This window comes from Gorilla gorilla, chromosome 18, assembly GCF_029281585.2.
Source record: "Gorilla gorilla gorilla isolate KB3781 chromosome 18, NHGRI_mGorGor1-v2.1_pri, whole genome shotgun sequence".
Lineage (NCBI taxonomy): Eukaryota > Metazoa > Chordata > Mammalia > Primates > Hominidae > Gorilla > Gorilla gorilla.
Window position 1 is genome coordinate 98,411,337 of NC_073242.2, and position 24,970 is coordinate 98,436,306.

General features: G+C 42.6%; 1 protein-coding gene across 1 annotated transcript in view; it reads left to right on the forward strand.

Annotated features, from left to right (window-relative positions):
• The first annotated feature begins 206 nt into the window (after positions 1–206).
• SNTB2 (syntrophin beta 2) overlaps positions 207–24,970 on the forward strand; it is a 124,537-nt gene continuing 99,773 nt past the window's right edge. The window contains exon 1 of the mRNA XM_055366283.2: positions 207–837. Within this exon, the coding sequence (XP_055222258.2) occupies positions 258–837 (580 nt within the window). The 5' untranslated portion in view covers positions 207–257. The remainder of the gene's footprint in view (positions 838–24,970) is intronic.

Below are 24,970 nucleotides of genomic sequence, written 5' to 3' on the forward strand. Positions count from 1 at the left end.
TAGAGGTCAGAAGTTTCTGGGGGGTCCGTGGGGAGCCAATGGAAGGATGAGGAGAAATGCAGTCCCACCGCATTCGGGTTGCCGACGTCCGGCGAGAGGCGAGGGATCGGACAACATCTGCACCTCCCGGAAGCGGCTGCGCCGGCCCCGCCCCTCCGGAGGCAGGCGTGGCCTCATGAATAATGAATCGTGCGGGGGAGGGGCCGGGCCCGCCCCTCCGGGCGGGAAGAGGGAAGCGCCGAGGCTGCCTGACTGGAATGAGGGTAGCTGCGGCGACTGCGGCTGCTGGAGCGGGGCCGGCCATGGCGGTGTGGACGCGGGCCACCAAAGCGGGGCTGGTGGAGCTCCTCCTGAGGGAGCGCTGGGTCCGAGTGGTGGCCGAGCTGAGCGGGGAGAGCCTGAGCCTGACGGGCGACGCCGCCGCGGCCGAGCTGGAGCCCGCTCTGGGACCCACGGCCGCCGCCTTCAACGGCCTCCCAAACGGCGGCGGCGCGGGCGACTCGCTGCCCGGGAGCCCGAGCCGCGGCCTGGGGCCCCCGAGCCCGCCGGCGCCGCCTCGGGGCCCCGCGGGTGAGGCGGGCGCGTCGCCGCCCGTGCGCCGGGTGCGGGTGGTGAAGCAAGAGGCGGGCGGCCTGGGCATCAGCATCAAGGGCGGCCGCGAGAACCGGATGCCGATCCTCATCTCCAAGATCTTCCCGGGGCTGGCTGCCGACCAGAGCCGGGCGCTGCGGCTGGGCGACGCCATCCTGTCGGTGAACGGCACCGACCTGCGCCAGGCCACCCACGACCAGGCCGTGCAGGCGCTGAAGCGCGCGGGCAAGGAGGTGCTGCTGGAGGGTGAGCGGGGCCGGGCGGGAGGGTGAGCGGGGCCGGGCGGGAGGGTGAGCGGGGCCGGGCGGGAGGGTGGGCGGGCCGCGGCGGCCTGGGCTCGCGGGAGCTCACTTTGTTCCTGCCCCGCCGGCGGGGCGAGCCGGTTCTCTCCCCGTCTCTCTCCGTCTCTCTCCAAACCTGGGTTTCTGGAGCTTTCAGTGTGGAAAAACGGATGCTTCTTGCAGGAAAAGTTGGGCAGCCGCCGAAGTGTGGCTTGCAGCCCCTAGGGAAGACTCGGCTGAGATTGAGTAAAAAGCAGCTGCCTATGAAGCTCCACCTCGGCCCGATAAGCTGACACTAAGAACTTGAGGGAGAGCGAACGGCTCGAGTGGGTCTGTCTCCGTTTGCCCGCTGAGAAGTGCCGGATTGGCGCATAACTCACTCACCTCTGGCTCCTCGGGGCGGGCGGGTCTATTAAAAAAAAAAAAAAAAGTCCATCCTCACCGATGCCAGCGGTATGCTCGGGCAAACCACGAAAGCGCTGGTTAATTTATGGGAATTTAACCCATCATTGGCTCTCAACAATAACCAAAGGAGATCATAGCATTTCATTGAAGCCAGAAAGCTGAAACAGCAAGTCTGTGTGGTTAATGAACCTTGTTTAACAGTGGAGGCTCACGTGTTTGAACATTTACTGCCAACTAGAGTTTTGCCCCTTTTGCAAGTCTGCTGCCAGCTTCCTACTACTCACAGGCGCGCTGCTTCAGGACTCTTGGGGTTTTTGTAAGAACCTTGAAATGGCAAATCACAAGATAGGTTTCAATAACCAGGATTATTCTTTACGTTAAGTTATATGTATGTGATCTGTAAGTTGGATCTTTCATGATGAATTTGAACTAAGGCAAAAATAAAATTCCTCTCCTCTAAGGACTCATGCATGTTGGAGGTGATAGAGTATTGTAAATTATAAACGAAAAGTCAGCTGCTTTCTTCAGAAATTTTTGAGCGGTCAGCTTTCTTTCACTGGTGATTATGGCTAGCTGTGTTGAAAAGAATATAAAAGAAGATGCTGTCCCTACTTGGTCTCTAGTTGGAGAAATGATAGAAAAATGCAAAACAACTTATAGGGAGGAAAGGAATGAAGTTGGTGATTACGTCGTGCAAACTATATTTAAATGCCAAAGGAATGCAAAGTTAGAAAATAGTTAGTGGAGATGGAATTAGCCAGGGAGGACTTTTTCCCGAAGCTGAATCTTGAGCCAGGTCTCCAAGGAAGTGATGGACATAGGCAGGCAGGGATGAGTCAGGAGGGTATTCCTGGCAGAGGAAGGACAGAAGGGAAGGGCTGGGGGCTGCTGGTGAAGAAGGACCAATCGTCAAACCGAGAGGCCAGAAGTCCAACTTGGCACAATGGATTTTCACTTTCTTATAAATCAGCTTGTGAATATTTGGAAAAATACTGATTTACCAGAAATGATTTCATGTACACCAGTTGTGAAGTTCCAGTGTCCCACCTTTATAATATCCTATTTATAAACCTTATTTATATTGCATGTCTAGGTGGGGCTAGACATTGCTTGGAAATTAGTGTTAATAGAAGGAGTAAAATTATAGATTGTGGTTTGGGTGTGTGTCCAAAAAAAACTGTTACTCTAAACGTGTACCTTGAAGTTGGTCTAGCTAAGCATTTGGTTATAAATTCTTACATCCAGAATATTGAATTTAGTACTATTTATGTAGTCCTCAATTGTGATGGGCAGACAGTTGAACCTTGTACACCATATTTAGAAAAAAAAAAAAAAAAACTTTTGGCCAGGCGTGGTGGCTCATGCCTATAATCCCAGCACTTTGGGAGGCCAAGGTGGGCAGATCACCTGAGGTCAGGAGAACACGACGAAACCTCGTCTCTACTAAACAAACAAAAATTAGCCAGGCGTGGTGGCAGATGCCTGTAATCCCAGCTACTAGGGAGGCTGAGTTAGGAGAATCGTTTGAACCTCAGAGGTGGAGGTTGCAGTGAGCCAAGATCTCACCACTGCACTCCAGCATGGATGCCCAGCCTGGATGACAGAGCAAGACTCCATCTCAAAAACAAACAAACAACCTACTTTTTGTATAGGTATAGTTTGAACCTAGTATTCAGACCAGTAAAATGAAAACCTTGTAGTAAATGCTTCCCAGTCTTTATTGGGCTAAAATAGGCCACGTGTGCTTTTAGAAAGATGGCAGCATAATAACATGTTTATTGAATGCCTTTTTACCTAACACGCAGGTTCTACTTTATTTTCCCACTTTGTACAAGACAAGCAGTTTTTGTTCTTATAAGTAGTGAGGAAGTCAATATAGTAGATTTACGACGTTGCATTTTCAAACCACTGGGTGTAAAAATAAAATTACTCAAAATATGTAAAACCACTGAAAACAATGATTTAATTGAACCAGTCAAACATTATTTAAAATTGAGAGCTGGTGTCCCATCCAGGTAGGCCACTTTTAAAAGACAGATTTTAAGTTTAGTCTTTAAAGTTTTCAGGCTGTACCATGTTGTCCTTCCATTAGATGTCTGAAAACTTGAAAAACTGCCGTATCATCTCACAGTGATGCTTTTTTGTGGTGTGGGCAGGGAATTTCAGGCACACTTTTGCCAATCCCACACCAGGGAAAGCTATAGTCTTTGGTTGCCTGTGGTTAGGGAATTGAGTTAAAAGTTTCCTTTTTATCTCAGGGATTTGCAGGAGTTATTTATTCATTCATCAGATATTTACTTAACTCTTAACTCGTGCCAGAGGCACTTGAAGATACCTGATTCCTGTCCTCATGAAGTTTAGAGTTGAGATGTGGGGAAACGGAGAAGTAAATAAGTACAGCAGAGGGCTAAAAGTGCTGTTTTAATAGAAGTTTGCACAACCCAAAGGAGACAGAGGTCTATATAGGTCCATCATGGGAATCAGAGGTTGAGGATGCCCAGGTTGATGAAGCTTAAATTGAGCTTCCCCGTTAGAAGAGAGCTGCCACCAGTAAAGACACAGAAGTGCAAGACATTAAAAAGTTATTCTAGCCAGTAGGGTAGAGTAGAAGCAAGGACTTTGTGGTCAGATGTGGGTTTGTTTCTGGCTAGTGGTTTGTAACCCCTAGGCAAGTTACTTAATCTTGCTAAACCTTAGTTTCCTCATCTGTAAAGCCAGGATGATAATAACACCTCCCTCAAAGTTGTTAATTCATTTTGCAGTTCACGTGTTGAGTACTTTTTAAGGGACTGGGAATACAGCAATGAACAGCACAGGTCTGAATGAGGAAGGTAGGACCGGGTCACGAAGGTATGCCACGAGTTAACAAAGACACTCTCAAAACAGGAAGGATGGCAAGTCGTTAAAATAACATCCGGGGCTCCATTTTTACCTGAAGAAGAATAGATGATAAGAATTATTTTAGGTGATTAGGTTAAGAATGAGTTTGCGCTGGTCCGAGTGCAGTGGTGTTTACAACTAATTGATCACAACTAGTTACAGATTATTTGTTCCTTCTCCACTCTCACTGCTTCACTTGACTAGCTTTAAAAAAAAAAAAGAAAGAAAAGAAAAGAGAAAAAAAGAAAAACCAAGTGTGGTGGCTCATGCCTGTAATCCAGCACTTTGGGAGACCAAAGCAGGAAGATCATTTGAGGCTGAGTTCGAGACAAGCCTGGGCAACATAACAAGACCCTATCTGTACAAAAACTTCAAAAAAAATAAATAAACAATTAGCTGGGTGTAGTGGTGCAATTGTAGTCCCAGCTACTTGAGAGGCTGAGGTGGGAGGATCACATGACCCCAGGAGGTTGAGGCTGCAGGGAGCCATGATTGCACCACTGCATTCCAGCCTGGGTGAACAGAAACGCTGCCAATAAATAAATAAATAAGTAAATAAAATATTTGAGACGGAGTCTCGCTCTGTTGCTTAGTTGGAGTGCAGTAGAACAGTGTTTTGCTGTTCTCAACTGACTATTCGAGGATCCAATCAGTGTTCCTGGCTAGGTTAGTACACTGTGGTAACCAACTGGACAACAAATAATGCTGCTTGCTTGCATCTTCCACTAAATAGTATAATAATGTCTTACATTTTAATCAGGATTTTAAAATTATGCATTTTATTTATTTTGAGACAGGGCCTCTCTCCGTTGCCCAAACTGGAGTGTAGTGGCGTGATCACAGTTCACTGCAGCCTCAACCTCTTGGGCTCAAGTGATCCTCCCACCTCAGCCTCCTAAGTAGCAGGACTACAGGTGTGCAATGCCATGCCGGCTAATTTTTTTTTTTTTTTTTTTTTTTTTTTGAGACGGAGTCTTGCTCTGTCACCCAGGCTGGAGTGCAGTGGTGCATTCTGGGCTCACTGCAACCTCCACCTCCCAGGTTCAAGTGATTCTCCTGCCTCAGCCTCCTGAGTAGCTGGGACTACAGGTGCATGCCACCATGCCCAGCTAATTGTTTTTTTTGTATTTTTAGTAGAGACGGGGTTTCACCATCTTAACCAGGTTGGTCTTGATCTCCTGACCTTGTGATCTGCCCACCTCAGCCTCCCAAAGTGTTGGGATTACAGGTGTGAGCCACTGCACCCAGCCTGGCTAATGTTTTTATTTTTATTTTTTGTTTTTTGTAGAGACAGGGTCTCACTCTGTTGCCCAGGCTGGTCTGGAGCTCCTGGGCTCAAGCAATCCTCCCGTCATAGCCTCTCAAAATGTTGGGATTATAGGCATGAGCCAATGCACCTGGCCTATCTATATCTATATCTATATTTTCTCTTTGGATTTTTATTCAGTCCTCTGAGATAGGCTGTTTATATTTGTTGTATAAATGATTAAAACTGAGTTTCACCAAAGTTAAATGAGTTACTGAAGGTCTCAGAATTTCTCTTGATTTTTAGAGAAAATTTTTAATTTTTCATTTGGACTGGAAGAAATACCTTACCTGGATTGTTTAAAGTTGGTAATGTCTGATCTTGTAGATAAGGAATGAATACCCAGAATTTAAGTGACATGATTAAGGTCACCTGACAAATTAGTTGGTAGAAGTTGTACTAAAACCCAGTCCAGTGCTTCCTCCCCTGGACTGGGCTACGTACAACTAATCAGTCATATCTTTAGCATCTCCTGTGTCTTGTTATGTTGTAGTGTGCTGTGAGAGATCAATGTGCAAAGTAAAATGAAGATGGTCCTTGGCATCAAATCATCAGAGAGAAACTAGGGAAAGAAAAGTACCCCATTGGCCAGGCGCGGTGGCTCACACCTGTAATCCCAGCACTTTGGGAGGCCGAGGCGGGCGGATCACAAGGTCAGGAGTTCGAGACCAGCCTGGCCAATATGGTGAAACCCCATCTCTACTAAAAATACAAAAATTAGTCAGGCGTGGAGGCGTGCACCTGTGATCCCAGCTACTCGGGAGGCTGAGGCAGGAGAATCACTTGAACCCAGGAGGCGGAGGTTGCAGATTGCACCACTGTACTCCATCCTGGGTGACAGAGCGAGACCCTGTCTTCAAAAAAAAAAAAAAGAAAAGAAAAACTACCCCATAGAAAATAGTTGCTAAAGTGTGTAAAATTCACTCTTCAAGAGTTCACTAAAGGGAATGATTAATTGGGGGATGAAAGAATTGAGTATGACTTCCTAGGGAAAGGAGATTAGATCTCAGGCTTGAGGGACAGGCTACTTCTCTGTAGACTGAAGTCAGTTCAAGTTGAGGGGATGGCCTGAACAAAAGCCAAAATGAGCATGACATATGATACAAAGTGAGGGGAATGGCTAATTGGTATGGACTTGAGGGAAGAAAATAAAGTTGGGTAGATAGATTGAAGCCAGATTATGCAAGTTATTGAAAGCCAACCAGAGGAATTTAGACCATTTTCATTCTGTCAACATTTATTTATTTATTTAGTTTTATTTATTTATTTATTTTTAGATGAACTCTTGCTCTGTCACCCAGGCTGGAGTGCAGTGGCGCTGTCTTGGCTCACTGCAACCTCCGCCTCCCGGGTTCAAGTGCTTCTCCTGCCTCAGCCTCCCGAGTAGCTGGGATCACAGGCACCTGCCACCACACTGGGTTAATTTTTGTATTTTTATTAGAGTTGGAGTTTCACCATCTTGGCCAGACTGGTCTCGAACTCCTGACCTCGTGATCCACCCACCTCGGCCTCCGAAAGTGCTGGGATTACAGGAATGAGCCACCACGCCCGGCCCCAACATTTATTAAGTACCTGCTGCAAAAGTGTTGTGGTAGATGCTGGGAATTCCAAATTGGGAGTAATCCCTGCCCTTTTAGGCTAGTAAGGAACAGTTATTGCAGGTTGTGATAGACGCTTTAATAGAGGTGAGAACACAGGGCACTGGAGGTAGGAGTGCAAAGGAGACAGCATGTCGAAGGTAAGAAAATGATAAGTAGCAGGTTTGTTGAGAGAAGTAAAGTGTGGTAAGGTACAGGAAGTGTGTGCCAGAAGAGCAGTCTGGAAAGGTGGGCAGAGGCCAGTTCATCGAGAGCCTTGTATGTAGTGCTAAGCAATTGTCTCTAAATGAGGTTTATATTTACTTTTTCAACTTGAAAAAAAGAAATTGAGCTTTATTAATATTTAATATATAGATAACACTGGTTCTGTTAGTCTTTTAAGACAGTGCCATTACATACTCGATATACAAGCTGATGTCTTATGACTGTTGGAGTCTTCATAAGAGCAATTTCAGCAAAGTGACAGGAACAGAAGCTTCATAAAGCCAAGGAATTGACAGTGGTGACCTTACTAGTTTGGCTGCCGTTATCAGAATGCAACTTATTGCAGTTTACTTGAGCCTGGTTGAGTGGATTTATATTATCTGCATTTAATTACATTAATCTTCACAAAATGAACAAGTGGCTTAGAGATTTGCTCAAAGAAATAGTAGATTAAAGATAATTGTAACACTGCAAACAATAACAAAAAGGTAGAACTGACATTTCTCCTCCTGGTGGGAGCTCTTTGTCACATTTCAAGGTAATTACATCTGTCAAGGAGTCAGCCTAAAAAATGAAATTGTCAAGAAGACTATTTGAAATATGGATATATATACACATTATCATCGATAATGAATTTCACCTTAAGAATGTAGTGTACTTTGAGTCATATAGTAGCTAATGATAGAATGACTTCATCTGGGTTATGTTTATATCTTATATATTTTTCTGTATCTCAGTCTTTCTTGGTTTCTGTATTTTATATATGGTTTATAGTATATATGCATTAATAAATATTCATAGATTGAGGGCATATACTCAAATTTTTACTGATGTACATGTGCTCTGAAAAAGTTTTAGGCCACAGGGTGCTGCCAAAGTGCTTTAAATGAGGGAAAATGTTTTAGAAAGTTGAGAGTGGCAGATGGAGTATAGGAGCTCCAGATACGAGGTAAGGGAAAGCAGTTAGGAGGCTATGTGACACCATAAGTATAGTGAGACTGGATAGGACAGTATGAAGCGGAGAAATAGTGAGATAGAAACAACAGGCCTAAATGTTTGAGGTCTTAAGAGAAAGAAATGGAGGCTAACTCCTGGATTTCTGACTTGAGAAGCTGGATAACTATGAAACTGAAATGAACAGAGGGCAAGCTAGTTTTCTGAGTGAAGATAAGTTTAGTTTGGGGCAAGTTGAATTTGAATTACCTGCGTGACATCTTGGTGGAAAAGGTCAGTAGCCGGCTGGATGTTCAGGACTGTAATCAAGAGAAATGTCAACTGAGATGAAGATTTACGAGATATCAGGGTAGAAGTGGTAATTGATGCATGAGTGTGGATGAAATCATTGAGAGAGTAGGCCAGGTGTGGTGGCTCATGCCTGTAATCCCAGCACTTTGGGAGGCTGAGGCAGGCGGATCACGAGGTCAGGAGATCAAGACCATCCTGGCTAACGGGGTGAAACCCTGTCTCTACTAAAAATACAAAAAAATTAGCCGGGGGTGGTGGCGGGCGCCTGTAGTCCCAGCTACTCGGGAAGCTGAGGCAGGAGAATGGCATGAACCCAGGAGGTGGAGATTGCAGTGAGCCGAGATCACACCACTGCACTCCAGCCTGGGCAACAGAGCGAGACTCCATCTCAAAAAAAAAAAAAAACCAAAAAAACGGAGAGTAGTGCAAATTGAGAAGTAGAATCAGGATGGAATCCTGCAGAACCCCTACATTTAGAGTCAGGGTGAAGGAAGAAGAATCTGGAAAGGAATGGTCCAGGAGGTAAGAGGACAATCTGGAGAAAAGTGTGCAGTGGTAGTCAGACAGACAAGAATTTCGAGGAGGTGGGGGTGATCAGCATCTTCAGATATTACAGATGCGAAGAAAGTTGAGAGCTAAAAAGTCCATTAGGTTTGATCATTAGCATACAAGACCATTGGAATCCTCATAAGAGCAGTTTCAGCAAAGTGACAGGAGCAGAAGGCAGTGAGTAGACTATGCTTTTTTTTTTTTTGAGATGGAGTCTCACTCTGTCGCCAGGCTGGAGTGCAGTGGCACGATCTTGGCTCACTGCAACCTCTGCGTCTTGGGTTCAAGCAATTCTCCTGCCTCAGCCTCCTGAGTAGCTGGGACTACAGGTGTGTGCCACCACATCCAGTTAATTTTTTTGTATTTTTAGTAGAGATGGGGTTTCACTATGTTGGCCAGGATGGTCTCAATCTCTTGACCTCGTGATCTGCCCGCCTCAGCCTCCCAAAGTGCTGGGATTACAGGTGTGGACCACCATGCCTGGTCTAGACTATGCTTTTAAAAAGTTTCTCAGCAAAATGAAAGAGGCAAAGGCGGCTAGGCATAGTGGCTCACACCTGTAATCCAAGCACTTTGGGAGGCTGAGGTGGGAGGATCACTTGAGGCCAGGAGTTTCAGACCAGCCTGGGCAACATGGCAAGACCCCATCTCTACAGAAAATGCAAAAATTAGCTGGGTGTGGTGGCATGCACCTGTAGTCCCAGCTACTCAGAGGCTGAGGTGGGAGGATTCTTGAGCCCAGGAGGTCGAGGCTACAGTGGTGATTGTGCCACTGTACTCCAGCCTGGACAACAGAGCAAGATCCTGTCTCAAAAAAAAAAAAAAAAAAAAGCAAAGCCAGTAAGTAAAGTTGAATGAAATGTCCAAGAAAGGTTTTATTTACTGGTGTTTTTTTATTTTGTTTTGTTTTTGAGACAGAGTCTCACTCTGTTGCCCAGTCTTGAGTGCAGTGGTGTGATCTCAGCTCACTGCAAGCTCTGCCTTCCGGGTTCACGCCATTCTGCTGCCTCAGCCTCCCAAGTAGCTGGGACTACAGGCGCCCGCCACCATGCCTGGCCAATTTTTTGTATTTTTTAGTAGAGATGGGGTTTCACTGTGTTAGCCAGGATGGTCTCGATCTCCTGAACTCGTGATCTGCCTGCCTCAGCCTCCCAAAGTGCTGGGATTACAGGCATGAGCCACCGCACCTGGCCTTGTTTTGTTTTAAATGGGAAAATAATTGGGACAGATTTGTATAGCAAGAGAAAAGCCCAACCAACAGAAAGAGTGAGAGGTTGAAGAGATAGAAGAGGTGGGAAACTGATGCAATTCATTTTTGATCCAGGAAGTGATGTGATGGGAACAGAATTTTGGGTTGGCAGCAGTGGAAGCACTGGATGCAGTGCAAAGAGGAAAGACCAAAGGTGGGAAAAACAGCAGCTGTTGTAGTGAAAAGTAATCCAAGCCAGAGGTGATCACCTTTGGAGCCGGTGGTGGTAGTGGCAGTGGGAATGGAGAGGAGGATTCAGTTCAAGAGATACTTTAAAGCAGTTGACGCTTGTCAGGGCACATAGCAGAGTCCACTGAGAAGTTTTTCCTACCTAGATAGTCTCCTTCCAACTGCCCGTGCATCCAAAAATTTGATACTTACAGAGAATCTTCTGCAGTGAGTTTTTGTTGCTGGCACAGGTGTTTGATCCTGTAGAAGCAATGGCGTGGAAAAATTGAGAGACACTGTTTTAAAGAAAGAAATGATAGGATACAGTGGTTGATTGGATATAGTGAATTAGCCCTGAGATTTCTGTCCAGGGACAGGAGAAGAATGGTTATCACTGGAAAAGTGAAATAATTTGGAGAGTGTTACCCTCATACTGTTCAGCTTTGTTGTAAAGCACTTAAGCCATGTAACTGTCTGCTGTCTCTGGGGTTTGCGAAGAAAAATTTTAGTTTATAAACAGTATACTATATCTGGTCACATGGAATGAGAACATATTCTTCCTTTAAAGGTTCTTTTTTCTGGATTAGAGAAAAGAGCTTTTGAATTCCTTTGGAGAAATGATGGTATGGTCATTTATGTTTAATATTTTGTGCCTGGAGAAATACAATTGATTTGGTTACTTTATTTAAGTGTCTTTCTGAGGAAAATGCACTGATTCCTTAATAAAATTTGTGTTGGATTTTAGTGTAAAAACAAAACTCGTGAAATAATTTTATATATGAACAAAGTGCTAGTGATTATGGTATCATAGATTTGCCTTTTAAAATAATAAAAGAATTATAAAATTCAAACTTGGCTTTATTTCTGACCCCCGAGACATTGCTAGAATGCTATAATTAGTTGAGAATATGTGAAATGCAATTTTCTTTTTGCTTTGGTTTTTCTACGTTTTTCTTTTTGCTGTGTTCGGACCCTCTTGCTTTAAAATTTGTAAATTATCTTGAATGTGTCATGGAAAGTAAACTTAATGAAATAGATGAGAAAGTTGAGCAGTGTATTTTTGAATTTAATCTGTCATGCATGTAAAATGTTACACCTAGGCAGGTGTGGTTGGTCATTCCTGTAATCTCAGCACTTTGGAAGGCAGAGGCAGTAGGATCACTTGAGGCCAGGAGTTCAAGATCATCCTGGTCAACCTAGTGAGACCCCATCTGTATTTTAAAAATGAAAAAAAAAAGTTACACCTTACACTTAGAAAAATTGGAAGCTTTAATTTTTCATTGAAAGAGACTCAGATGGTATAGACTTTTTTATTTATTTATTTTTTTTGAGACAGTGTCTCGCTCTGTTGCTCAGGCTGGAGTGCAGAGGCACCATCTCGGCTCACTGCAACCTCCGCCTCCTGGGTTCAAGAAATTCTCCTGCCTCAGCCTCCCAAGTAGCTTGGATTACTGGTGTGTGCCACCATGCCTGGCTAATTTTTGTGTTTTTAGTAGAGACAGGGTTTCTCCATGTTGGCCAGGCTGGTCTCAAACTCCTGACCTCAGGTGATCCACCTGCCTCGGCCTCCCAAAGTGCTGGGATTACAGGTGTGAGCCACCATGTCCAGCCCGGACTTATTTATGGTAAGATGAATTGATCAACTAACAAAAATTTTAAAAAAGAAAATGCACATGCCTTATTCAAGGCTCCTTGGGTTTCAAAACACAGAAACCCATTTAAACTAGTTCAAATAAAAGGATGGAGATGTTATAAAGAACCAGACAGGTCTCGGGACTTCAGGAAAAGCTGCGCCTCAGAAATGTCACAAACCCAAGGCAGTGCTGAGGACAGTTGCTCTGTCTCCCATTTCTTCTCATTGCAGTTTCTCTGTTTCTCTCTGAGAATGGCTTTTGCAACAGCTTTATTCTAGTCCTTTTATGGTTTCAATTCTTACATTTAACTTCTTAATCTATGTAGAATTTATTTTGGCATATGGTATGCAGTAGAGGTTTAACTTTATTTATTTTTCCAAATAGTTAACTGATTGCCTCAGTATTATTTGTCAAATAATCCTCTTGCATGCTTAGTCTGATAGCTTGCTGGTGGCTGCCTAGAGTGCCATATGTGGAAGGATTCAAGGCCATATCTGGGTTCAGCAGTAACAAGTGCTATGCTTAATTAGTGATATCTGCAATGAGTGTGCCTGAGGGTGGGGTGCAATATGCGTGCTATACATCTGCCCCTCTTGGGATGAGATGACCTGTCCTTTCCTCATTGATTTTAAATATACCTTTTTGAATAGCACTTTTTATATTCTCTGCTCTGATTCTGGAGTTTCTATTATATTCCATTTTAGTGTTTTGTAGCATACCACACTGTATTTTGTAGCTGTAACATTTAATATCTGGTAATTCAAGTGGACTGTACCAGCCAAGAAAAATTTGAAAAGTAACAATAGACAATTGCCGGCTGGTATAGTATAGTTACTTATTTCCCCAGATAAATTTTGGAATGATTTTATCATTCTTAAATCCTCTGGGATTTTGATTAAAATTATATTAAATCCATAAATTAATTTGGAGAGAACTGATGTCTTTGTAATATCTCTTTCCCAGTCATTCCAGCCAAAAATACTGGGCCTTACTCATCCATGTTCCAGTCATATGGCTGAGGGGTGCCAGATGTTCTATTTGGCCAGGCCTGTATCAGGTCACCTCAGATCTGTATCCAGGGAATGGGGCAATTTTCCTAGAACCACATGGACTGAAAGTGGGGGTTTCTCAAAGGAGAATTAAGGTGATGTTAACAGAAGAAGGGGGAATGGATGCTAGGCAGGCATAAATAGCAGACATTCATTACATTGTTCTAAAACCATCAGAAGATAATAATATAGATTAAATGAGAAACCACCATATTAAGAGATTTAGAAACATTATAGACAGCTGTAAAACGAAAGTCAGAATAATAAATTTGCTTAGGTACAGGTGAGCTTGTTGGAGCTTTTAAAAAATGCTTGACATGTCAAGTGAATAATAAATTATTTTCAGTATTTATTTTATTGGTATTTTGAACATCACATTTCTATGAATTTCAAGCAAGTTTGTAACTGTGCATTAAGATCATATTTTTATAGGTAGAACAACAAAAGTATATAGAGCTCAACAAAAGTATATAGAGCTCAGGGGCAGCTTTTGAAGTCAGAGATGGAGAAAAATCTTTGTTTATCAAAATAGACATAATTTATTTTTAATTTTTAAAAAGTATCTATTTGTTGTTATTATTTTTTTTTAGAGACAGGGTTTCACTCTGTTGCCCAGGTTGGAGTACAATGGCATGATCATTGCTTACTGCAGCCCTGAACTCTTGGGCTCAGGTGATCCTCTTGCCTTAACCTCTGGAGTAGTTGGGATTACAGGCGTGAACTAATTACTGTTCCTGGTTTGCATTTTTTTTAGTAAGAATTATTTTGGTTGCAGAAACCCAAAACCAACTAATTTAAGCAGAAGTGGAATGTATTGCCTTATGTAACTCCTGAGACTGGGGGTGGATCTAGGTTTAGGTTCAGTGGGATCCAAAGGCTCAAATTATCTTGGCTGCAACATCTGCTGTGGAGGGTCTAATTCTGTATAGTCAGCTAAGATGGTGCCTGCAGCTCTAGGAACATATTGCCTTAACTTAATAACTAACCCCTGTAAGAAAAACTGGAGGGTTCTTTTACCACTCACATTATCAGTTTGGAGATAGGAAGGACTCCAATAGTTCTGCTTTGCCAGTTCCTCGGACCTATCACTGTTACCAAAATGATGGAGACTGCAATCTAGACCTGTGTCACGTGCCCATCCCTTGTGTCTTGAGGTTGGCAGCCTCACCAGACTATAAAATCTGGAGTGGGGTGGTTGCTAGGTTAACCTATGTACACTATAACAGGCTATAGGGCTTAAAATAATTTTGGCCGGGCATGTTGGCTCATACCTGTAATCCCAGCACTTTGGGAGGTCCAGGTGGAATCACTTCAGCCCAGTAGTTCAAGACCAGCCTGCACAACATGGCGAGACCCTGTCTTTACAAAACATGTAAAAAATTAGCCAGGTGAGGTGGCGAGTGCCTGTGGTCCCAGCTCCTTGGGAGGCTGAGGTGGGAGGATCACTTGAGCTCGGGAGATTGAGGCTGCAGTGAGCCATGTTTGAGCCACTATACTCCAGCCTGGGCAATGGAGCAAGACCCTGTCTCAAAAAGAGAAAAAACAAAAGTGGCTAAGTTGTACATTTTTAAAAACAAAAGGAATCGAAATAGATAATAATGACACTTATGGAGAGCTTACTCTGCTAAGCTCTTTATTATCACAACTTTTTCTTTTCTTTTTTTCTTTTTCTTTTTTTTTTTTTTTTGAGATGGGGTTTGGCTCTGTCGCCCAGGCTAGAGTGTAGTGGCGTGATCTCGGCTCACTGCAACCTCTGCCTCCTGGGTTCAAGCGATTCTTCTGCCTCAGCCTCCTGAGTAGCTGGGATTACAGACACGCGCTACCACGCCCGGCTAATTTTTGTATTTTTAGTAGAGATGAAGTTTCACCATATTGGTCAGGCTGGTCTCGAACTCCTGACCTTGTGATCTGCCCACCTTGGCCTCCCAAAGTCCTGGGATTACAGGTGTGAGCCACCGCACCTGGCCACAACTTATTCTTTTAACAGCCCTGTGAGTCAGGTGGCATCATCCCCATATAAAATATAAATAAATTGAGTCCTGGAAGATTAAACAGTCAGTGCAAGGTTATAGAATTTGTAGGTGATAGAGGCAAGATTAGTTACTCAGATTATCAAACTACAAAGCCTTTGATATTAACCATTATAACAGACTGCCTCTCTGGTGGATCAGTTTGGGTTAAGAAGCTAGCAAGTCTAAAGACTAACAGGATTTATTGTTATGGTTGGCTTAATTTTCAGGAAAATTGTGCTTTGGATTCTGTGTTGTTGCATCTATCTGGAGGTTATCCAGTTAATGTCTCCCAGTCTTTTCCTCATTTTTTTTTTTCATGCTGGACCTAAAGCTGTATGTAATTAATCAACTCATATTGAATAACTACACTCTGTTAGACACTCTGAGAGAAATAGAATATATAAGCCCCAAAGATTTTACTTTTAAGAAGTACCCAAAATGGGTTTGTAAATACTAATAAACTGCACATAAGTGAATCCAAAGTATTTCATACATTATAAGTGGTAGACAAATGCTGAGAGAACTTGGAATAAGTGAGCAAGTAGTAGGAATGTATTTTGGGTCAAGTGAGAGAAGGGTGGGACATGGAATAGATGTGGGTGGTGGGAAGGATGGAGGGCATGTTTAGAGGGGAAAGGCATGTCTAGAGAGCAAAGACTGGAACAAGCAGTGATGTTCAAACTTCAGCAAACAGATTTGATGAAATGGCCCATTTTCAAGGCTCTGTACCCCTTTTTAAAAATAGTTTAAATATTTTATTAGTAATATAACTGACTTCTGAAATATCTTGTAATAATTGTATTCATTATCTGCAAACTGTTTTGTAATGTAAAAATTAATTTTTCTTTTGTAATTATTCTAGCCAAACTTTTTTTTGTTACTGCTTTTACTTTTGATATATTACTATGTTATTTTACTTTTGGAAAACACCAGTTTTAACAAAGTAGCATTCTCCAGAGTATATTCATCTTTACAAGTAAATCTTTGCCCAAATGAAACAGAATCTGTTTTACTGAACACTAAATGTCTTTGATTTGCCTCCTTATTTTGCTGTAATTGTTGGCCAGTAAAAGTATTTACATTGTTAGCTCTGTTTTCATTGCAGTAAGGGATGGCAACATTTTAGAAAACCACTAGTAGTGTAGATAATTTTTTTGAGTACTATGGATTCTGTATTGTCTCTTCAAAGATTATTAATTACATTCTAGGATAAAAATACATATTTTTTACAATGAACATAAAGTAATTGAAAAAATTAAACTGGCTCTGGGCAAATACAAATTCTGCTAAAAACAGCAATGAGAGACTAAAGTGAATTCTGGAAACCATTCTTCACCAGAGATGTTTTGATATTGATCTCTGTTGTCCTTTACAATGTAACAGAGTTGATTTGTTTTTTTTGTTTTTTTTTTTTTTGGGGGGTAGGGGAACAGAGCCTCGTCTGTCGCCTAGGCTGGAGTGCAGTGGCAATCTCGGCTCACTGCAACCTCCACCTCCCGGGTTCAAGCGATTCTGCTGCCTCAGCCTCCTGAGTAGCTGGGACTACAGTCCTACACCACCACGCCCAGCTAGTTTTTTGTACTTTTGGTAAGACAGGGTTTCACCATGTCGCCCAGGCTGGTCTTGAACTCCTGAGCTCAGGCAATCCACCAGCCTCGGCCTCCCAAAGTGCTGGGATTACAGATGTGAGCCCTCATGCCTGGCCTATTTTTCACATGTGTATTTTTGACAAGAGAAATGTCTTCATTGCATGTTCTTCCTCTGCTTCTCTTTAAGGAGATTGTGTGTGGTTGGTAGGAAGATGTAGTCCATTCTTATTCCTCTACCACTTACATGTTTCCTCCCATTATTCTCTCTATTTCTCATATCCTCTCCTACTTCTTCTGTGCTTGGGTCTGAAAAGAAATCTTTGAGATTGTTAAGACATCTCCAAACATCTGGATGTAGTTACAAAAATTACCTGATTTTTTTTTTGGGAAAAAATACAGCAAAACATTTCGGATGGCTGTTAACTTTGTGTGACCTTCCTTGGCAAAAAATAATTTCAGCATTATAAGCAGTATGTTTCTTACCTATTAAAAATAAGATCCCTTCCAGCTCATATTTTACAATTCTAAATATGAAATAGAGAATGAAGAGTTAATATGAACTGACTGTACACAAATGCATGGATTGTCAGATTTAGAATATAATAATGATTTTTTTTTTTTTTTTGAGACAGTTTCACTCTTGTTGCTTGGGCTGGAGTGCAATGGCACGATCTCGGCTCACTGCAACCTCTGCCTCCCAGGTTCAAGTGATTCTCCTGCCTCAGCCTCCCGAGTAGCTGGGATTACAGGCGCATGCCACCATGTCCAGCTAATTTTGTATTTTTAGTAGAGATGGGTTTCTCCATGTTGGTTAGGTAGGTCTTGAACTCCTGGCTTCAGGTGATTCACCCGCCTTAGCCTCCCAAAGTGCTGGGATTACAGGCGTGAACCACCACGCCTGGCCTATAATAATGATTTTTAACACTAAAAATATTTTAGCTATAATTGAATCTTAGTTTGATGATTCAGATGAAACCTCAAGATTTACAATACCTTATTGTGAGCTTCATTTATTGTGCTAAAGATGTGAAGAAGTGCCAGATAAAATGTTTTATGTTGTAGATTTGCAGATAAATCGGCTTTTGCTCTTCCACCTTTCATTTTAACTAGCAGCTAATCGCCTTCAAATCGACACAGGCAGCATTAATTAAAGCGATGTTGGCCTGGCGCAGTGGCTCACGCCTGTAGTCCCAGCTAGTTGGGAGGTTGAGGTGGGAGGATCACTTGAGCCTGGGAGGTGGACGCTTTGGTGAGCCATGATTGCACCACTGCACTCCAGGTCTGGGCAACAGAGTGAAACGCTGCCTCAAAAAAAAAAAAAAAAAAAAGGCGATCTTTTTCTCTTAAGCACAGATGAATCACTTAGCAAAGAGAGAAATATTGAGCAATCTAGATTGCAGTTAATTTTGTCACTGATTATTGTGTACCTTGAGGTGTCTTCATTTGTTCTTTAGTGAATGGGCAAGACTCTCATAATGAAGATTTGCAATCTTAATGAAAATTGAAAAGAAAGGCCAAAGTTTAAGACTTAGATGCCAAATAATTCCTTCCACTTTTTAGTGTGAAAAATCAGGAGAAAGGGGGACTTTTAAAAAATGTTTTATTTTAGATCCATGCTATTACTGGGAAGACGGGGACTTTTTTTTTTTGAGACAGAATCTCCCTCTGTCGCCCAGGCTGGAGTGCAGTGGCGCGATCTCAGCTCACCGCAACCTCCACCTCCCGGGTTCAAGCGATTCTCCTGCCGCAGCCTCTTGAGTAGCTGGGACTACAGATGCGTGCCACCACACCCAGCTAATTTTTTGTATTTTTAGTAGAGATGGGGTTTCACCGTGTTAGCCAGGATGGTCTCAATCTCCTGACCTCGTGATCCGGCTGCCTCGGCCTCCCAAAGGAGGGGGACATTTTTAACATAAATATACTTATTTGTGTTGGCCGTTGTTGTCAAGCACATTTGCTCACAGTGAGTTTAGGAATTTGGATATTAGGCGTATTTTGACAAAATGGGGACTCAATTTCTTTTACAGAAATTTAATACCTATTTCTTAGCATCAGCACGCTAGTATGAAATTATTTTTCTGTCAGGCATTCTACTCCTCCAGACTGTACCATCCTTCCACTAGAAGGGTGGAATACACATCAGATTACAGGTATGAAAAGATCATTAAAAATAGAAATAATCTAAAAATGCTTTTGGAATATGCTTTATTTTTCAGGCCCATGGGTTGAAATACAAGAAAAACAACACATTCGTGATACATCAAATTTAGGATATAACTGCTAGAGCAGAAGGAAGATAAATGGCGTCAAGGAGAGGTTCATGGGGGTTTTTTGTTAGTGAAACTGAGAATGTTAACAGTGGTAAAATTGAGTACATGAGTTTTCATTATATTGTACTATGTTTTGTTTCGTTTATTTATTTTATTTTTGTTTTGTTTTTAAATAGAGATGGGGGTCTTGCTACAATGTCCAGGCTGGTCTTGAACTCCTAGGCTCAAGTCATCCTCCAGCCTTGGCCTCCCAAATTTCTGGGATTACAGGTGTGAGCCACCAAGTCTGGCCCTGTGATCCATCTTGAAGTAATGTTTGTATATTGAGTCTATTTTTGTTTGCTTTTACTTTACCCTCACCTGACTGATAAAGTTGAGAGATCCTCATTATTTTCTTCTTGTGGGGTAATGGCAGAAGACTGCTCTGTAACTTTTACCAAACACTTTACCGAGTTGCTGCAGCCAATTCGTTTATATGTCACTGAAAACTCAGACAAATCGAGTCATTTCTCTGCTTTTTAAAATAATTACTCCTCATCACACTTTCAGGGCCTCCAGGGGCCTGGTTTGAAAGCAGAACATTCAGGAAAGCCATAGGAAAACAGCATCCTGGCCTAAAAGTTACCACCTGAAATAAAAAATATTACATGTGAACAGATGCTTATTTAATGGATTTTGATGGCTTCTTTACCTTTTATTTAAGCACCTTGTATATTGCTAGCATTGAAATAGTATTAATGTCACTGAACTAGAAGGACTCCTCATTAACACCAATAAATGGGAGAGAATGCACTAAGCCAAAAAGTTGCCATCTTATAACTTGTAAAACTCTCTTAAATGTAGATCTGTATTTAAAGCAGCAGGCCAACTTATTTATGTGATGTTGATGTGGTGCTGAATAGGAAAAAACATAGCAAAATAGAAAGGATTAGGGAGGCGGGGACATAAAATCCTTTAATACTGCTTAGTAAGGTATTTTATCCATTTGAAGAAATCTAAAATTCTTAATGAAAGAGATGTGTGTTTAAAATTGAGGGTGGGTAACGTTGCTAAATCATTGGGTGTTAGCCAGGTTTGGATACAGTGTACAGCTGAAAGGAATGTTAATTTTGTTAGATTATACTTATTGTCAACAATACTTCTCAGAAAACAAAACAAAAAGCCCAGAGCAAACCAAAAAACCAAAAATGTTTGAGAAATTATTCTCAGATTGTCAGAAAAAAGAGTTTTAATAGTTATTTTAGATTTCTTATTTGGAGGGTAATAATTTTCAGTTTGGTTAAAACGTGAGAATTCAATAGTATTATTATTTTTTTTTTGAGTGCCTCTAAAATTGTTAATTCTCCTCTTCTTCTGTGCTTCATACCTGGATGGAAAATTGCTTCAGGATATCAGTCTGCATGTCTGGAGAAACGAATGCTGCTTAGTTTAGGAGCAGACCAGTGAAGCAACACAAGCTGATAGGGCCCTGACTCATTCTCCTTGTTTACACCTGATGTTTAGGTCATCTGCACCTATAATTTCAGCTATTACCTGAGTGTCTGTGATGTTTAGCTGTACCTTTTTGTCCCCAGCCTTTCAGTTATCCCTTCACATTTAACCGTGACTGAGGCAAACTTCTTTGCAGTCACTTACTGTTTAATGAAGGGGCTAGAGTTTCTGGCCCTGTCTCCTCTGTTCTCTGACTTGGAGGCTTTCTCATTGTTCATGTGCTTCCTAACTTTCATCTTAAGGCTTATAAAGAAAACAAGGAGTAACTCCTCACATGTCCCTAGTTAGTAGGCATTACTTTGAACAAACATACATTCTTAGTTTATAATGGAAAATAGTATGGTAGTTACTATTCATACTAAATGTAGGCTGTGAACTTTATGAACTGTTAGAATTTTTTTTTTTCTTTATTGAGATAGGGTTTCACTCTGTTACCCAGGCTGGAATGCAGTGGCATGATCATATCTTACTGCAGCCTCCATCTCCCAGGCTCAGGTGATCCTCCCACCTCAGCCTCCTGAGTAGCTGGGATTACAGACACACACTACCACATTCAGTAATTTTTTTTTTTTTTTTGAGACGACGTCTCGCTCTGTCTCCCAGGCTGGAGTGCAGTGGCATGATCTTGGTTCACTGCAACCTCTCCCTCCTGGGTTCAAGCAATTCTCATGCTTCAGCCTCCCAGGTAGCTGAGACTACAGGCATGTGCCACCACGCCTGGCTAATTTTTGTATTTTTAGTAGAGATGGGGTTTCGCCATGTTGGCCAGGCTGGTCTCGAACTCCTGGCCTCAAGTGATCTGCCCGCCTCAGCCTCCCAAAGTACTGGGATTATAGGCGTGACCCAACACGCCTGGCCACATCTGATAAATTTTGTATTTTTTGTAGATACAGGGTTTTGCCATGTTTCCCAGGCTCATCTTGAACTCCTGGCCTTAATTGATCCTCCTACCTTAGCCTTCCAAAGTTCTAGGATTAAAGGTGTGAGCCACTGTGCACAGCCTGTTTTCTTTTTTTTTGAGACAGAGTCTCTCTCTTGTTGCCCAGGCTAGAGCGCAGTGGTGCGATCTCAGCTCACTGCAACCTCCATCTCCCGGATTCAAGCAATTCTCCTGCCTCAGCCTCCTGAGTAGCTGGGATTACAGGCGCCCACCACCACGCCCGGCTAATTTTTGTACTTTTAGTAGAAATGGGGTTTTGCCGTGTTGGCTAGGCTGGTCTCGAACTCCTGACCTCAGGTGATCTGCCCACCTCAGCCTCCCAAAGTGCTGGGATTACAGGCGTGAGCCACTGCGCCCAGTGTTTTTGTTGTTGTTGTTTTGTTTTGTTTTTTTTAAGAGACAGGGTCTCACTCTGTCTCCTGGGCTGGAGTGCACTGGCATGATTATAGCTCACTGTAACTAGTTTTGACCTCCTGACCTTAAGCAATCCTCCTGCCTTAGCCTCTCGAGTAGCTGGAATTAGTGGTACATGTCACCATGCCTGGCTAATTTTTTAATTTTTTTGCAGAGACAGGATCTTGCTCTGTTGCCCAGGCTTGCCTTGAATTTCTGGCCTCAAGTGATCCTCCTACCTAAGCCTCCCAAAGTGCTGGGATTACAGACTGAGCCACTGTGTGTGGTTCTGGAATTTTTACAGATAGTATTAACCTTTGGATTTTTGCCTTTCTTTTCCATTTAAAACAGTTTCCATAAACCCTCCCTTTCCCTTTTTTATTGCAGTGGGAATCCATTGCTTATTTATTAATAATAATAATAATTCTTTTTTTTGAGGCGGAGTTTCACTCTTCTTGCCCAGGCTGGAGTGCAATGGCACGATCTCAGCTCACTGCAACCTCCGCCTCCCAGGTTCAAGCGTTCTCCTGCCTCAGCCTCCCAATTATTATTATTATTTCTGAGATGGAGTATTGCTGTGTCGCCCAGGCTGGAGTGTAGTGGCGCGATCCCGGCTTACTGCAACTTCCACCTCCCAGGTTCAAGCAATTCTCCTGCCTCAGCCTCCCAAGGAGCTGGAATTACAGGCACCTGCCACCACGCCTGGCTAATTTTTGTATTTTTAGTGGAGCCGGAGTTTCACCATGTTGGCCAGGCTGGTCTCAAACTTCTGACCTCAAGCGATCCACCAACCTCAGCTTCCCAAAGTACTGGGATTACAGGCATGAGCCACTGTGCCTGGCCAGAATCTATTATTTATTGAGAACTTCCTCTTAATATTGTCTGATCAGCTAAAGACTGGTGAGTACTCTTCTTCACTTGTAGTATGAGGAAGCAGAAGTGAACAGCACTGCTGCTCAGCTGCAGTTGCTTCCATAGGCTTGCTAGAAGCACCAGAAGTCTCTCACTGGGCACCAGAATCTTTGGGTTGTGTGCCATCAGGTCTTATTCCATATATGGAATATTATTGCTCCTCAAAAGAAAAACATGTTGAGACAGTAGTTATTAAGAAGTCAGGCTTTGCCACAATCCCTTTTAAATGTAGTACCTCAGGCCTTTCCCAACATGAATTTTAAATTCTTTCAGAATCACAAATTTTTCACAAGGACAGATGATTCATTAATTTTGCTTTGTGGAAAGAAAAGATCTCAAGTTAATTTCCACAACCTAAATGAATTGACTGTGGAGTTTAAGCCCTGGGAAAACTAAAACATACTAAGAACATTCAGTTTTAAATGGAAACAAGATATTTTCAGTTGATCTGCCAGTGTATGGAAATCTGCAGCATTTGCCCCTTCAGTACCATCTATCCCAATTGCATAGTCTGGCCTACACGAGTATTTTTCCACTCCAGTTTGCCACATCTTTCTTGGCATCAAATTACTTTTCTACTTAAACGAAATTGCTAGTTTAACCACTGGTGAATGCACTCATGGAAGTGAAAATGAAAACTATTTATTCAAGAGTTTCAGTAATGTTACTGCTGTGTGCATTACATATGACCATAGTATTTTTATACTGATGATCTTTGTTTCCCTAATGTTATATTTTAAGTTGGCTGTGTATGCAGAGTAGAACTCCTTAGCAAACAAGAGTCCTCATACACATGACCCAATTTACTTCCCTAGACTTTAAGGGAGGAAATGTTGTGTACTTTGTGTACAGTTGCCCTCAATTTCATCCTGGGAAATACTTTGTTCACAGAATTCTTTTTTTTTTTTTTTTTTGAGACTTGCTCTGTCACCCAGGCTGGAGTGCAGTGGCGCGATCTCAGCTTACTGCAACCACCACCTCCTGGGTTCAAGCAATTCTCCTGCCTCAGCCTTCCAAGTAGCTAGGACTACAGGCACGCGCCACCACGCTTGGCAAATTTTTGTATTTTTAGTAGAGACGGGGTTTCGCCACGTTGGCCAGGCTGGTCTCAAACTCTTGACCTTGTGATTCGCCCACCTCAGCCTCCCAAAATGCTGGGATTACAGGTGTGAGCCACCTTGCCCAGCCCAACAGAATTCATATTTAACAGATACCTCTTGTGGCCCCTTGTAAGGCAAGAATAAAGGTCTTCAGTTTTAGCTTCTTTCCTTCCCTCTCTTGTCCATTGATCCTTGGATTTGTGTTCTGGCATCTTGTTTAGTGGGCGTGACATAATGGCTTTTTCTTCTATTTTCTTTCCCATTTTCTCTTTCCTTCATTAGGCATTTCCAACCTGCTTCTTTCATATTTCTCACATATGGCCCCCTAGTGATCCCAGACAAAGAATTCTAAGGTTCTGGTAACTTTAGATGGATTTGAAAGAGGAAAAGGTGGAATAGATAACTTTTCCTGAAATAAAACAGAAGTTTCTAATAATGCTTCTTAAAAATACTTAAATGCAACCAATGTATTATTAAAAATAACCCACTGTACGTTCATGAAATCCTTTCCATTGAGGTCCTATACTCAGCTATGTGCTTGTTAGGAAATGATGGGAATGTAGGAACTCTTTGCTCCCACTTTTTTGTTGTTGTTGTCAAAGGCAAGTCTGGGCCTTGCTCTGTCTACCCTGGCTGGAGTGCAGTGGTGCAATCATAGCTCACAGCATCCTCTTAACTCCTGGGCTCAGGAGATTTTCCCGCCTTAGCCTCCCAAGAAACGAGAATTACAGGAGCGTGCCACCACTTGGCTAATTAAAAAAAGTTTTTTTAGTAGAGACAGGGTTCTCACTATGTTGCCCAGGGTGGTCTCGAATTCCTGGGCTCAAGTGATCCTTCTGCCTCAGCCTCCCAAGGAGCTGGAATTACAGGCATGAGTCACTGTTCCCTGCCTGCTTCTACCTTTTAGCTTTTTGTTTAGCCATCATTATTACTCTTCTCTCCAGTAGATATACTGTTTGATCAAGATGTGGGTAATTAGTCTCTAATTTCCCTACAAGAAAATATTTTCTAGGCCAGGCGCGGTGGCTCACGCCTGTAATCCCAGCACTTTGGGAGGCCAAGTTGGGTGGATCACCTGAGGTTGGGAGTTCGAGACCAGCCTGA